The 14254-nt window shown below is 36.1% G+C and overlaps 3 protein-coding genes and 2 pseudogenes across 3 annotated transcripts; 4 read left to right on the forward strand and 1 right to left on the reverse strand.

Annotated features, from left to right (window-relative positions):
- The first annotated feature begins 175 nt into the window (after positions 1-175).
- On the forward strand, positions 176-2597 carry LOC132943028 (uncharacterized). Its single transcript, XM_061011798.1, has 5 exons — positions 176-239; positions 565-666; positions 730-774; positions 2153-2400; positions 2460-2597. The coding sequence occupies exons 1-5, from the start codon at positions 176-178 to the stop codon at positions 2595-2597; spliced, it is 597 nt and encodes a 198-aa protein (XP_060867781.1).
- A 3356-nt stretch (positions 2598-5953) lies between these two features.
- LOC132943034 (proteoglycan 4-like) lies at positions 5954-6571 on the forward strand. Its single transcript, XM_061011810.1, has one exon. The coding sequence runs from the start codon at positions 5954-5956 to the stop codon at positions 6569-6571; it is 618 nt and encodes a 205-aa protein (XP_060867793.1).
- A 2458-nt stretch (positions 6572-9029) lies between these two features.
- LOC132943041 (uncharacterized) lies at positions 9030-9799 on the forward strand (annotated as a pseudogene).
- Positions 9800-10338: 539 nt separating this feature from the next.
- On the reverse strand, positions 10339-10896 carry LOC132943049 (uncharacterized; annotated as a pseudogene).
- Positions 10897-11159: 263 nt separating this feature from the next.
- LOC132943056 (zinc finger MYM-type protein 1-like) lies at positions 11160-12869 on the forward strand. The gene is made up of 3 exons (XM_061011847.1): positions 11160-11178; positions 11989-12251; positions 12507-12869. The coding sequence occupies exons 1-3, from the start codon at positions 11160-11162 to the stop codon at positions 12867-12869; spliced, it is 645 nt and encodes a 214-aa protein (XP_060867830.1).
- The last annotated feature ends 1385 nt before the right edge of the window (positions 12870-14254 follow it).

Raw genomic sequence — 14254 nt, forward strand, 5'->3', positions numbered from 1 at the left:
TTAATATTAAGTAGATACCTATACCTATAGCTGCTTAGTAAAATACCTATTTATATTTACATCTGTAATAGCTATTACCTAATAGTACTTAGAACTAATTAATTTGATTTTATTATATCTCACAGCAGTAAAGATTCCTTTGTCTAATATTCATTCAGAAAAAGAAACTATAATAATGAGCAATACAAGAACAAATTCTCCTTTAAAACTTTCAAATGAGAAGTTATCATTATTTTCTGGTAATTTGAGTTATGAATTTGACATTTTTTTATAGTAATAGTTTATATGCCTATTTTGTTTCATAATAGAAAAAAAATCTCCATACAATCAAAGATCGTCTCCATCAAATAGTATGTATATAATTAATGTATTTCTACTATTTCATCATATAATATAAAAATTTAATTTTTAAGGGTAATAAAAAGATGTTTATTTTCTGATATTGATAAACATAGTCACTTAAACTCTAACTCTGCTGATGAGGGCTCTTCAAAAGTATTATCTAGTTAGTAAATTGTGTTAAAAATAACCAATAACTATTTTATAAGTTATATATTTTGTTAGCAGTAAAAAGTTCAGGAAAAATAAGTTTATACACTGATAATGATGAACATAATCATTCAAATTCTATTACTCTGAATCTTAAGGACACTCCCAAAGTATCTGGTTAGTTAATACTATTTATAAATAATTTATTTTAATTTTAATATTTACTAATTCTGTTAACAGTAAAAAAAATATCAAATACAAAATCTTCGACAATTTTTAAAAAAGGTAATTATGGTTTAATTAATGTTTTGATATTGTATTATTCAGAGTTTTGTTTTATACTATTTTTTTTGACTTATGCATGCAAAACTAACAAAAATCATTTGAAAGTATTTTAAATGTTTAAGCTATGCTATACATCATTTAATAATTTTACATATATAAACATGGTACTTTTTGGTTATTCCAACTGCAATTCAATGTCACAACCTACCGCAAGTCTTACTTCCGTTTTTTATTACACATTACACATTACACACAATTTAACATTAATATTAGTTAAAATAATGTATATCAGTATAAATATAATTTAACTAATAATTTGTTTTAACCTTACATACAGTAGAATCAGTATTTAACATAACACTGTATAGGTGTTAACACTACTGGGTACCTAGTAATTTAATTTTGGGACCATGGCGTTTTCATTTATTTACACTTCTATGTAACAATTTTTTTTAAGTAATCGTCCAGTTTGCCAAATAGATACTTCACACTTTCTCTATAGACTCTGTAAAATACTGGACTAATTTGATAAATTAAGCTTTCAGAAAGTCTTAATAATAATTTTAAAGATAAAAAAGTAATAAGTTTAAAAATAAAAATACCAATACATATCCATATCCATTTATGAAAAAACTGTTATACTTGCATCATTTACAACAAAATAAATTGTATTTATATATTATAAATAAAAAAATAAATATAATTCATACCTTAATATTTATTTAATCAAGTACAATAACCATTCATGTTAGCTGGTTATATGTATAAAAGCCATGAGGCTTTTACCGATATCTGTATCAAGTGATTATTGTCATACATTATTATTTATCTTTACACAGGGTAATTTTTTAAACATGCTCACGCCCATTTTTCCCCTTTATATAACATTTATTCAAATTTTGATTTTTAGAATTTTTAACTTTACCTAATAAGACTGTATTTTCAAATTCCCAATGTTTTTTGTACTATATTTAAGAAATGTCCTAGCTGTGACAATACAAACATCTATTTTTCAAATGAGAACCGCCCTTTTTACTGCAAATTATTTAGCTGGTAATTTTCTTGAAAACGTTGATGTATCTAAATCTAAATTTTAATTAGTAGTTTTGGAGTTATTAAAATGGTTGTACAAAGGTTTAATTATCCTTAAATATGATTTTACAAAAATATAAGCAATAATAATGTGTAATATTGGATGTAGTATTCATTATACTACTATCATTTTTACAAATTATTAATTATATTGATAGATGAATATAGTAATAAGTAAATACTAAAATTTTCAAATCATCTAAGTCCCCTTAAATATAGAAAAATAGTATACTATTAAATTATATTCAATCCTTAATTTATTTTATTAATTTTGTGATTATTACAGACGATCAGTTTAAAGATATGGTTTTACATAACTTAATCATTTTAAAACACAGCATCAGAAATTTGGATGAAAAATTGGATTTGTTAATTGAAAAAAGTTCAAAAAGAAGTACAGAAAATTCAAATATAAATTATGATGATGATATTGACTACAGTAACCTATATTGTCTTTTCCCAATTGAAGATATAAGTACTCTTAATGATATCGAGGAACAATTGGTGTCGGATAAAAAATATCACAAATCATTGGTGAGTATTTTTCATACAAATGTTTTTATAGTCATTTTTATAATATATTTTTGTTGTAGACAAATAAACTAATTGGTCTTGGTGGCAAAACGGTACAAATATATATAAAAAGAGTTATGCAGCTTTTGTTCTCTGATGAACTTTTAAAATTATATTCATTCAATGGTCGAGGAAACAAAAAAAAAATGTTTTTCTAACCTAGTGATTTCAAAACTAATATTTGGTAAGAGCTCTTCTTATAGTATAATAATTTGTATTGATATGATTTTTTTACCTTTATACCATAAAATTATTTAATATTTTGTATAATGACCTTGCATGCATATTTAATTAATCAGTTCAATATTCAATTTTTTTTTTAGCCTCATGTAATAAGATAATAATTTTCATTTGGTACATTCATTAAATTAAATAATAAAATTTAACGTATGCTTTACATTTTCGTTTTGTACATATCCACCTCTGTATCTTATCTGCTAGGTTCTTTTGGAATCCAAACTTGTAATTGTCAATAATCAACAACTTAGTTCCCTTTTCACTAAACATAAACTTCATAATTACGAAAAATTAAAATTAAAAAATATAAATTCAAATACGAAATATAAATTAAAAATTTACACGATGTGTTATTCGAGGCTGTACAGTGCTCACTGCTCACCAACATTATTGTCATTCGTACATACGATATAGACGATGTACCATACACCGATAAAAGTACATATATCTCAATCGTTATCTTAATTGATCGGGAAATCACCGATAATTTGCTAAACTTCCAATATATAAATATATAGCCATCTTATTGTATATTATACTATATATTATAGAGTATAGCCATGTAGGTACATTTATATTTTATACTGTCTAATTTATATTTTGTACCAATTATTGAAAATAAAAATTACCTGTACACAAACGGGAACCAAATCGGCTCAACCTAATAAAATACCTTTTTTGAACGGGAACCAATTCGGCTCAACTTAATGAAATACCTTTTTCAGACGGGAACAAATTCGGCCAAACGGGAACCAATTCGGTTACTCCCGAAAATTTTTAGCATTTTTGACCTTAAGTCGGGGTACTGGCAAGTGCCGTTACATGAAAATGCACGAAAATACACGGCATTCCGAACACGTAGAGGTCTATTTCAGTTCAGAGTCCTCCCTTTCGGTCTAAAGAATAGTCCAATGACTTTCGTGAGACTCATGAACGAGGTCATGAGGGGGTACCAGGATGATTTCGTACAAGTTTACCTGGATGATATTGTAATATTTTCAAGGGACGAGTACGAACACCAGGCCCACTTAGACAAGGTTCTAGAGTGGCTCAAGAGGTTTGGACTAACGTGCAACACAAAAAAATGTAAAATTGGCCTTCGCGAAATTTCATTTTTAGGGCACATCGTAGACTCGGAGGGCATACAAAAATAACCGAAAAAGTTGGTATGCATTGACAATTTTCCGGTTCCCAAAAAGGTTAGGGACGTACGTAAATTCTTGGGCGTGTGCAACTGGTACAACCAGTTTGTAGATAATTACGCGGATACCATAGCACCTCTCACTAATTTATTAAAACAGGGAGTACGGTGGAAATAGACAGAGGTAGAACAACGCGCGTTCGAAACAAATAAAAACGCGCTAGTCACATCACCAAAATTGTCGCCACCCGATTATAGCAAACCGTTTTGTGTGCAAACAGATGCAAGCGAAATAGGAGACGGTGCGGTACTTTTCCAACGGGGTGACAGACCGGAGGAAAGACGCATAGTGTCCTACGCAAGCATAAAGTTTAGCAAAACGCAAACAAGGTACGCCGCGGTCGAACGCGAGTGCCTAGCGATAATCTGGGCGACAGACAAATTCCGTCCATACCTAGAAACCCGACGTTTTGAACTCCTAACCGACAACTCGGCACTAACATGGTTACACAGAGCTAAAGACAAAAATTCAAAATTAACACGTTGGTCACTACAACTAGCTAATTTAGATTTTAGTACGGTACACGTCCCGGGAATACAAAACGAAGCACCAGATTTGTTATCTCGTGACCCGGCACCGGGCACACCCGTAGACGAGGATCGACTTGAGGAAAAATTGGTAGGGGCGCCCACAACCAGTGTCGACCTCGAATCTGACCGAATATTTTCCATGTTCGATAACCACGTTAGTGACGACACACCACTCACCGCGACGACTCTCGAAAAGTGGCAGTCCGAAGACGCCACAATCCGCGAAGTAGTCGCCGGTCACAGGTGGAACGGCCAGCGCGGAACACTAGGAGCACAAAATCGGGAACAAACGCATACGTTTTTTCCGAAGGTCTCTTACGCGTAACCGTAGGCTCCCACACACCCGTCGTGATACCAAAAACCAAAGCACAACATGCAATTTGGAAGTGTCACAATCACGTCTTATCCAACCACCAGGGTTGGAAAGAGACGTACCGGGCGGTTCGACAACGGTACTATTGGAAAGGTCAAAAAAACGACGTCAGGTTATATGTCAGTGCGTGCCACGTATGTGCGTGCACGAAACCACTAAACTCACGTCCAAACGACCCAATGCAACCAAGAACCCCCCGTGAACCACGGGAAGTTATCAGTGTCGATCTCATGGGCCCATACCCACGTTCTGGTAAGGGAAAATCGTACATACTGGTAGCAACCGACTGTTTTAGTAGGTGGACCGAGGCTTACCCCTTAGGAACAGCAACCTCTAAAACAATAATCGAAACGTTAGAACGCAGTTCTTTTCACGTTTCGGTTACCCCCGCGTGTGTCTCAGTGATAACAGCCCACAGTTTGTGTCAAACGAAATGATGAACGCGCTAGAACGCTGGGGGGGCACAGGGTTGGATGACCCCAGTCTACCACCCGAGGGCCAACCCAGTCGAACGCCGTAATCAAGATTTAAAAAAAGGGTTACGCGCACAACTAGTAACGGGCAAACATAAATCTTGGGACACGAAACTACCCTCAATCCTATTTTCGATACGGAACAGGTGCAACGAACAGACATGCTACCCACCCGTGGTCCTTGTCCTCGGCAGAGAGTGCAAGAGACCCGGAGATTGGACGCTGCCTAAAGCGGCGCCGGTACACATCGAAAAAACACAGGAAGAGAGGGTAGAGCGGGAGAAACGTATTTTAGGCAAAAAGGTAGTGGTAAAACCAAGCACGAACACCGGCACACCGGTGAAGTTCGGCAAGGGCGATGTAGTCTACTACAAAGCACACCACTTATCTAAGGCACACAAAGATTTTCATGCCGGTTTCGCACCAAAGTGGTGGGGACCGGTAAGACTGGCGAAACAGGTCGGGAAAGGAGTATTCCAAACCGACCAACAACCGCCGCGGAAAATACATGTGTCATGCCTGAAACGGGCACCAATAGGCCAACGTTAAATAAACAATTGTCTGTAATACCAATCATTTACAGACAACATGACCGGCCAACAGCAGGAGAAGTGGCAGCAGGTTGCCGACCTCATCCAACGGCTGGGGCTGGTATCCGGTGGCCAGGATGAGCCGTGAACCGCCGCTCAGGTCGCGAGGATGACAACCAGCCAACTCCTACAGGACCAAGTGCGGGCGGCCATCTACAACCGGGGCTGGGCGGACCGTACGACGGACATCCAACGGAGGTTGCGGCCACACCGACCACCATCAACAACAACACCCGGCAGCCGCACACCGTCTCTGACAAGGCCACCACCTCCAGCAACGATACCTGCCCCCGTAACACCTGCGGAGCCGGCACCGGTACCCAGGCCAACGGGGGTACTCCCCGGCCCAACGGGAAGGGTGAGGACGGAGGCGCAGCAGGCACGGAACCGCCGTAAATTCCAGCAGCTGAAGGAAAAGAAGAAGGCCATGGAAAGCGAGGCAAGCCAACAACGTCGGCTTGCGAAGCAACCCGCGCCAACCTCAGACCCGGAAGCAGCCGGCACGCCTCCGGCCAACCCAACACCGATGGAGGTAGACAAACCGGCATCCAAGGACGGAAAGTCCGAGGAGCCGGGACAGCCCACCAGCCAGGAGTCGCCAGACCAATCAGAGGCCACAGTAGACATAACCGAGGCAGATTGGCTGGTGGCGTTCGAGGGGATGCCGGAGTTGGACGACAATCACTCGTTCTACACTCCGGTAGGGTCCCCAAAACACCCCCAGTAACACACACGGGCGCGGGCAAGTCTACCTCAAGTGAAAGCCAGAGGTAGTACAAGCCACCCCGTCCCATAATGACACACAGACACCGGTACAAGTGTACCCCGTGTGACGGTTTGGCGGGGGAGTATAACACGGTACGCAGCGGCCACCAGTACAAAGTACAGGTACCGCAGCGACCAGTCTACATTTTTCGTCAACCGCCACTACGGGCTACAGCGCGACAACGCCAACTCCCCCACCACGCCACAAAGGCACAAGGTGGGACGGGAAGGCGAGTTGCGTAGAACGAGTACCGGCCGTCGTAGACTAGTCACTAGTCAAAAGACACACGTTATGAGCACAAGCCACGACCACAACCTATATATCTTCTCATATAGCCGCCGTCAGTTGTTCTTGTTTTTTTAATCTCTTTTAGTATACATATATTATTTATAATTATATACGTGTGAAATAAACACCAATCTTGTCACCCGAAAATCTGTTGTCGTTTTCTTTTTAAACGTTCGAGTGTGCCACCCATTCTACCCCATCAACGACCGGCTCTCCGCGGACCATCTACCACCACCGTCGTAGCCGCGTCAAATTTATAGGAGACTCTTCTAGTTCTCATGAAAGTTTTATGTCCAACAGCGTGAAAATCGAAGTGACCTAAGACTCTTTTATACAAATTTTCAAAACTAATTTTGAGTATCGTTCTTTTTATTTTTTTTAAAATTATATTTTCTTTATTTTTATTGCAAAGTTATGCAAAAGTTTTGTCAAAATTTAAAATTGTATGTTTAATGTTAAACTTTATGTTTAAATATAAGTCCTAATTTTTATAATATAATTCTATTTTTTTATAAGCAGGTCGCTATTTAATAAAAAATTATAACTTACCTTAAAAATACAGCGAGTTTTTTTTCGGGATCAATTGGTTTTTGAGCATTACATCTTAGTGAATAAATTTTATCATTGACAATACTTAGGACTTCATTAAATTGGTTTCGATTTAATAAACGGAAGATTTTGGTGAACTGTTCATCGAAAAATTCCGATGTCAGAATAAATTCACCATGACTTTTTCTTTTCTTCATGTACGCGCTTTTCCATATAGATTGTAACGTCACAGCATTTTTTGCATTAATATTATTATATCACAAACATACCTGTACCCATATTGCCACTAATGAGCGTACCTTAGTTTTATATTATTATGATTATCGCGCGCTAATGCAGAAGTGACCGCAGTATTATGTAATAATTGTCCCCTGGCCCCCACAAACCCGCAGTGTACGGTGTCCACATGTCGCCACACACGGCCGCCGTTGCTGTCGGCGCTTTCGTCGCGTCCGGCGGCACCGCACCGGCGGAACAATACTGTACACCCCGAAAATATGATGTATTCCCGCAATATGACGACACTGACCTGCCCCACTCAACACTAAAAAGCTCCGCCGCCGGCATAAGACCACCGCCGTCGCCGGGTCTCCATTTCAACACTTTTTCACCTACGCTGTACCTGGCTGGTACTGTTGTTCTCACGGCTCCACACCTGCCCGGTCGAGACCATCCACCCGTCTGTTCGACGACCAACACACAACCACCCAGGAACCACGCAGCACACAGGCCTTTTTGACTCACCAACCGACTTCGTTAAATACACGCCAACTGCCGTCAACATTTTTCGACGCCTGTAGTCAACCACGATGATGGGCTAAGTCCGCCATGAGGGCCCGGGCGGCGGCCGACAGCTCCTATCAACATCGACCATGCATGCTGCATGCTCATCACGTCAAAGTCGTAATATGCCTAGTTTCCCCTGTCCCCCCTTTACCTGCACGTTTTCCCGGTAACCCTGCGAGGACACACCATGAGTGATATGGTGTGTCGCCTCCCGTGGGCCGGGAAAGCATGCGACAAATTATATATTATTTTGTATTTGCCATGTACCACTATATCTTTGTTCATGTTTGCCCTACTATTATTATATTATTATTGCCATGCGCCCAATTATAATTATCTTGCGTTTGCCTTGCGCCAAAATCATTATATTCATATAGCCTGTAAGATTCTTTATAATGTCAAATTTCAACGCCAATTTAATATATATCTTGTTCATAACCTTAATATCATTTTTATTATTATTTTAATATTATTTCCCCTTAACTAAATAAATCCTCGGCATTCAATTGTCGTTGCGTGTACAAAGCCTGTGAGCTCCACCGACTTGGCCCTCGGGTCATCACGCGGTGCGGCTCACAGGTCGCGACAGAAGTGTTCCCTTTTTGTCGTGGGTGGTTTACGGAGCCCTAAAAAGCTCCGGATTCTCTCAAGATTTATTTCGTTTTGATAGTGAATACAAAAGTAAAAGTTCGTCCATTTCTTCGTCTGAATCAGACTCTGAACTTAGGTCTAGTTTGTAATTTAGATCGTGTAGTTCATCCATATTTATACGTTCTATGACCAATTGCGTACAAAGATGACAAGAAACTGCGTTCAATGTGCGGTCATGAGAGGTAACGCAGTTAAATCTGCCCTGCCTAATTTAACCTACCCTGCGTCGCGCTGCGTCTCAATATGCGCCCAGCCTTATGGAGCGGATGAGTTTCACCTACGTCTGGCCGGAATACCCGTGGAAAATAGTCCAAATTCAGATCACCAGTCTCCAGATTTCCTTCGACAAAACGTGCACGAAATTTTCATATAATAAATGCTAAGATGGTAAGTTTATTATTATTTAAAAAAATTAAATATAAAATAAATTGTTTATTGTTATTATTTAGACTCAATCCGGAGATAGTGGTTACTCCACTAACTAGAATACGCAGGTGGAAAACCAGGACTGGCATAGGGTATTTTCTCCACTTCATCCCCCCGCGTCACCTTCAACACCACGACTATCACAGATGGAGAATCGTGTACGTTCTTTGTCAGCCTGTTTATCCGGAAGAAGCTTCGCCCGATATGTTCCCGCCAACATCTCCGAGAGCGTACGTACTGAGGATGAGAAACGATCTTTTTCCAGACTTAAGTTCTCTGTCCTCTGTCTCGTCTAGTATGCTGGACCTTCCTCAGCCCGTGATAGCCTCCGAATATAACATGCTAATTGTCGGGGAAATTATGAACACGACGCGGCATTCTGGAAAGTAAATGGATTGGAGTGATGACGGAAATGATGAGGAGTTGTTCTGTCATATGGAAGCAAATGAAGATGATGAAGAGCTTAACCAGCACATGGATGTATATTAGGGTGGTCTTTATTTTTTAAATTTCTAAATTTGAAGCAGAGACCCCCAAAATCTGATCTTATGCATATACAAATAATGTGTGTAAAATTTGGTCAAGATTGATTGACTCTAAGACGTGCCCCAAGTGGGTTGATTATTTCGATTTAGGGTAGTTTTTCAGTTTTTCCTAATTATCTCAAAAACTATTCTACTTACGATAAAAAATAATAGAACTTTTATTATAAATAATCATATTTCCTTTAAAAAATGTTATTATAAAAAATTAGCTTAAATCTATTTATTTACAAGAAAATCAATAATGGATATTGAATATAATGTGCGCCATTTCCACTATTGATGATTTTTAACGTATATTTATAAATCAATGAATAATACGAATATTAGTATTTTATTAACCCAACTTAAAATTTAATTTTCAATAAAAATGTTATATTATGAATTATAAATGGAATAAACATTTATTAATTTATTTAATTCTAATAAGTAATAATTATAATTATTAGTTTTATTAGGAGATAAAAAAAATATTTGATTAATTACTTAAGTATATGGTTTCTTAAGAGTATCCCGAGTAAATCCAGGATATTATTTTCTGTAATCTTGAACTACCTAAAAATATCAACATAATATTATTTATTTATTAATATTGAAATATATAATTTTTTTTACCTGTAAAACAAATTGTTTTTGATCTTCATTTGTAGTAAACTTGTTGTTATATTCCTGCATAAGGTTGACTCCTCGTTCCGCCGTATCATTGACCACCTTTATTGAATTTAATATGCTTTTTCCTTTCTGGTACCCTTCTAAATTATGCCATTTTTCTGGTTCAACTTTTAAAAAATCTTCAGGAATATTGAATCTTTTGAATACATTTTTGGAATTCGCACCTAATAAATCCATTGGTAAATCTTTGTCGAGAAAGTGTTGTACATCTTCAAACTTAATAATGTACTTTTTTTGTGGGCCTCTTTCAGGTTGTTCTTGCAAAATTTTTTCAGCCATTTTTAATCGTGTGTCAATGCTTAATCTTTCATCAAATATTGAGAAAGTAGAACACTTTTCACTCAAATACCACAAATGATTTATGAATATCATTATTGCTTTTTCTGCTACTTCTATATCGTTTATTATATAGAATTCCAATTTTTTTTAGAAACATTATATCATTCATTGGAGCTGTAATTGCGTTTGGAGTTAAAAACCATGAAACTGCATAGCATTTGATAATAAAATAACATAATCTTTTTAACGCCTTTTCTTCACGTTGCGTAATTTTGAATTGTGTTCGAAATGAAAATATTTTTAGACAATACAATGCTTAACTTAATTGATTAACTTGTTAATATAATTTAAATAAAATGTATAGAAATCAGTTATGTTGGTACTAAAACGATATATATTTAAATATTAACGGCTTAATACTTAACTATAAATAAATTTAAATTTTTCATAAAACACATACCTTGGTCAAGAATTGACTGTTGTTTCTCTTTAAGCAATTTCAATTTTTCTTGAGCTATTTTTTTTTTCAATTTTTGTTTGTTTGGTATCAACTCCAAGCATACACCCTTGGCGTCGTTTTATTCGCTGTGCAATTAAAATTTGTTTGTCCTCGTCAATTTTTATCATAGATAGAGCGTCAGTAAATCACTGTACAATTTTTCGCATTTAGTAATACAATCCGAATGATGATGTATTGGTATGTGAGCTTTTTTCCAATAAATAAGACACTCGTAAATAACTAATGACACACTTTCTTGTAAACTGAGATTAACAACACGCATATTATAAAAAAGTACACTTAAAATATCTCTTTTTGAGGGTAATTTTCTAACCGGTTATTTTATATTTCATAATCTCAACCAAAAACAATTGTTTTCGCGACATTTTAAACCAATAATTCCAGTATGAATAAACGATTAATTTGACAAGTTGTTGCGTGGTCAATCGTGAAGGTGCTCGCCTGTAGTTGTTCCTCCACACGATAGTGTATCCGTCATTCACCCAGAACCAAGGACCCTCAGTCAAACAATTCCAGATAGATACATAGAGCTTGCTCCGCGAATACTTGTGCCGGACACTCCAGCTGGTCCATCTAACAGTCTACAAGCATTGGCGGAAATCGGGGGGGGGGGGGGCTTGAGGGGGCTTAGCTAAAATAAATATAAATATCCATATTCCATTTAGATTCGAAGAGAAAGCGAAGAGAGCCTAATAATCTTAATGATTTTATAGTAACTACTACAACAAGTGCAATATATGAACCAATTGAGTCTAACAAATCTGTTGAAGATTATTATGGAACAAACATGTATTATAAGATATTAGACTCCATTATAGAAAATTTGAAAACAAGATTTTCCCCAGAGAGTTTAAGTTTAGCTATTTCTGTTGACAAATTTATGCAACTTAATTATGAAGGAAGTTTGGTGTTTATTGATTATTATAAGGTAACATTTATTATATTTGTATATCCCCTCCCTTAAAAATGACCATTTTTAGTTTGAGTGATATAAAATAACTATATAGCCTATAGCCCATATAGGTATTATACAACTTGTGACTTTTCATTTTTTTCATAATTTTAAAAATAAAATATAAAATATAAATCAACTTAATAATATTATTTTTATATTTTTGAAGTAGATTTAAGTATATAAAATAACATAAATTCAAAAATAATATTTAATTATTTTATATTTTACGATTTATTGGATATTAACAAACTAAATATTAAATCAGAAATGACTGTTGCTAGAAATTGCATAAATAAAATCAACAACGATTTTAACATTGACGATTTGAAAACAACAATAAAAAAAGAAATTTTTCCAAATATTTACAAAATGTTACAAGTAGCACTTACTTTACCAGTCAGCTCTGCAACATGTGAGCAATCTTTTTCGGCTATGCGAAGAATAAAGACGTGGGTAAGAACTTCTATGCATCAAGAACGCTTTACAAACCTTTCTATTCTTCACATAGAGAAGGATGTTACAACAAATATTGATACTGAATGTATTTTAAACGAATTTTCTAAATCCTCAAGCATGATGGTTTTAAAATAAAGCATTTATTGTAATAAGATATATTCAACAAGACTGTTATTTTATAGTATTTTTTTTCCTTAAGCAGTACCTATACTATATTATTATATATGTTATAAAATATTTATATTATGAAATTTCAAGTATAAAAAAAAATAATTGGACAGTAATTTTATATTTTTGTTCAGTTGTTCAGTAAAATGTATGAGAAAAATCGTAGCCCTCCCAACTTTTTCAATGGATTTCCGCCTATGTCTACAAGTCATGCAAGAATCAGCTATTCTCCCAGTACGCGTAAATGAGCAATGGCTTGATGAAGAAGGGAGCGACGATATATGTGTGGAAACTATGAAACATGTCGAGGATGTGGGACTATGCGATGTGAAAGGTAAGATTTTTTCATATTAATGGAGGGGAAGTATTAGTTTTTTTTTTCTGATTTTTAAAAATTATTTTAGATTATTATACTACTACAAAAAGGGGGAAGCGTGTACTCGTAGAAAATACAAAAACTGCCAAGAATTCAAAAAAGATTTGAATGCAGGTAGTTCAGGAGACAGGGTTCGTTGAGATAAGTTCTTCGCATAATAGGATAGTAGTCAATTATTTCGCAAAAAATATATCAAATATTCGAGATTATATTACTTTTCTCGCGTCAGTTAAATTAGATTAATATAAAATATTAAAATCTTATGTTCAAAAAAATCTGATTAAATTAAATTTGAAACTGGAGGCTATCACCGAATCAACATTGTTGATATTTAAGACATCGGCTTGGGCGATTTTCTTAGATTCAGATTTGGACGAAATAATTGATCAGGGGTACGGTAAACTATTAGAGGGGAAGAAACATACGTTTCACGTGGAAGTGGTTTCACATTGCAATACATAGATGGTGTTGTGAACCCCTGCACGCGCCGCACGGTTATGCACACTCAGCATATCGGGTATGAGCGGCCGTGTGGGTTCACACGATCGTCAGTCTATATTACGTAGAGCTACGAGATTGTCTTTATTTTGATTATTATAACGTGTACAATAAAAACCAGTAGTTAGAACCAACAGTCGAGTGTAAATTTATTTAAGGGAAACCTAACCAACGTTGTAATAAACGTCTCAGTTCGAAAGTACTAGTTGGCTAAACCCAGACAAACGGCAAACCGCGAACTCTGTAAGCATGGATTCAACTGGGCTTACAACAATGGTATCATACTGACAGTTTATAGGTATACACCTATGCTTGGCGCAGCATATTTTAATATCCCTGGGCGTATACAAAACAATGATAACGTAAATAATGGTAGTGGTGAAGGTGACGGAAATATTGATAGCGAAAAAGGTGAGAGATCATGTTATGGAGAGAAATGATGTGTCATATATTTCATTACCGAGAAATATTCAGAGAA

The sequence above is a fragment of the Metopolophium dirhodum genome, chromosome 1 (assembly GCF_019925205.1).
Source record: "Metopolophium dirhodum isolate CAU chromosome 1, ASM1992520v1, whole genome shotgun sequence".
NCBI lineage: Eukaryota > Metazoa > Arthropoda > Insecta > Hemiptera > Aphididae > Metopolophium > Metopolophium dirhodum.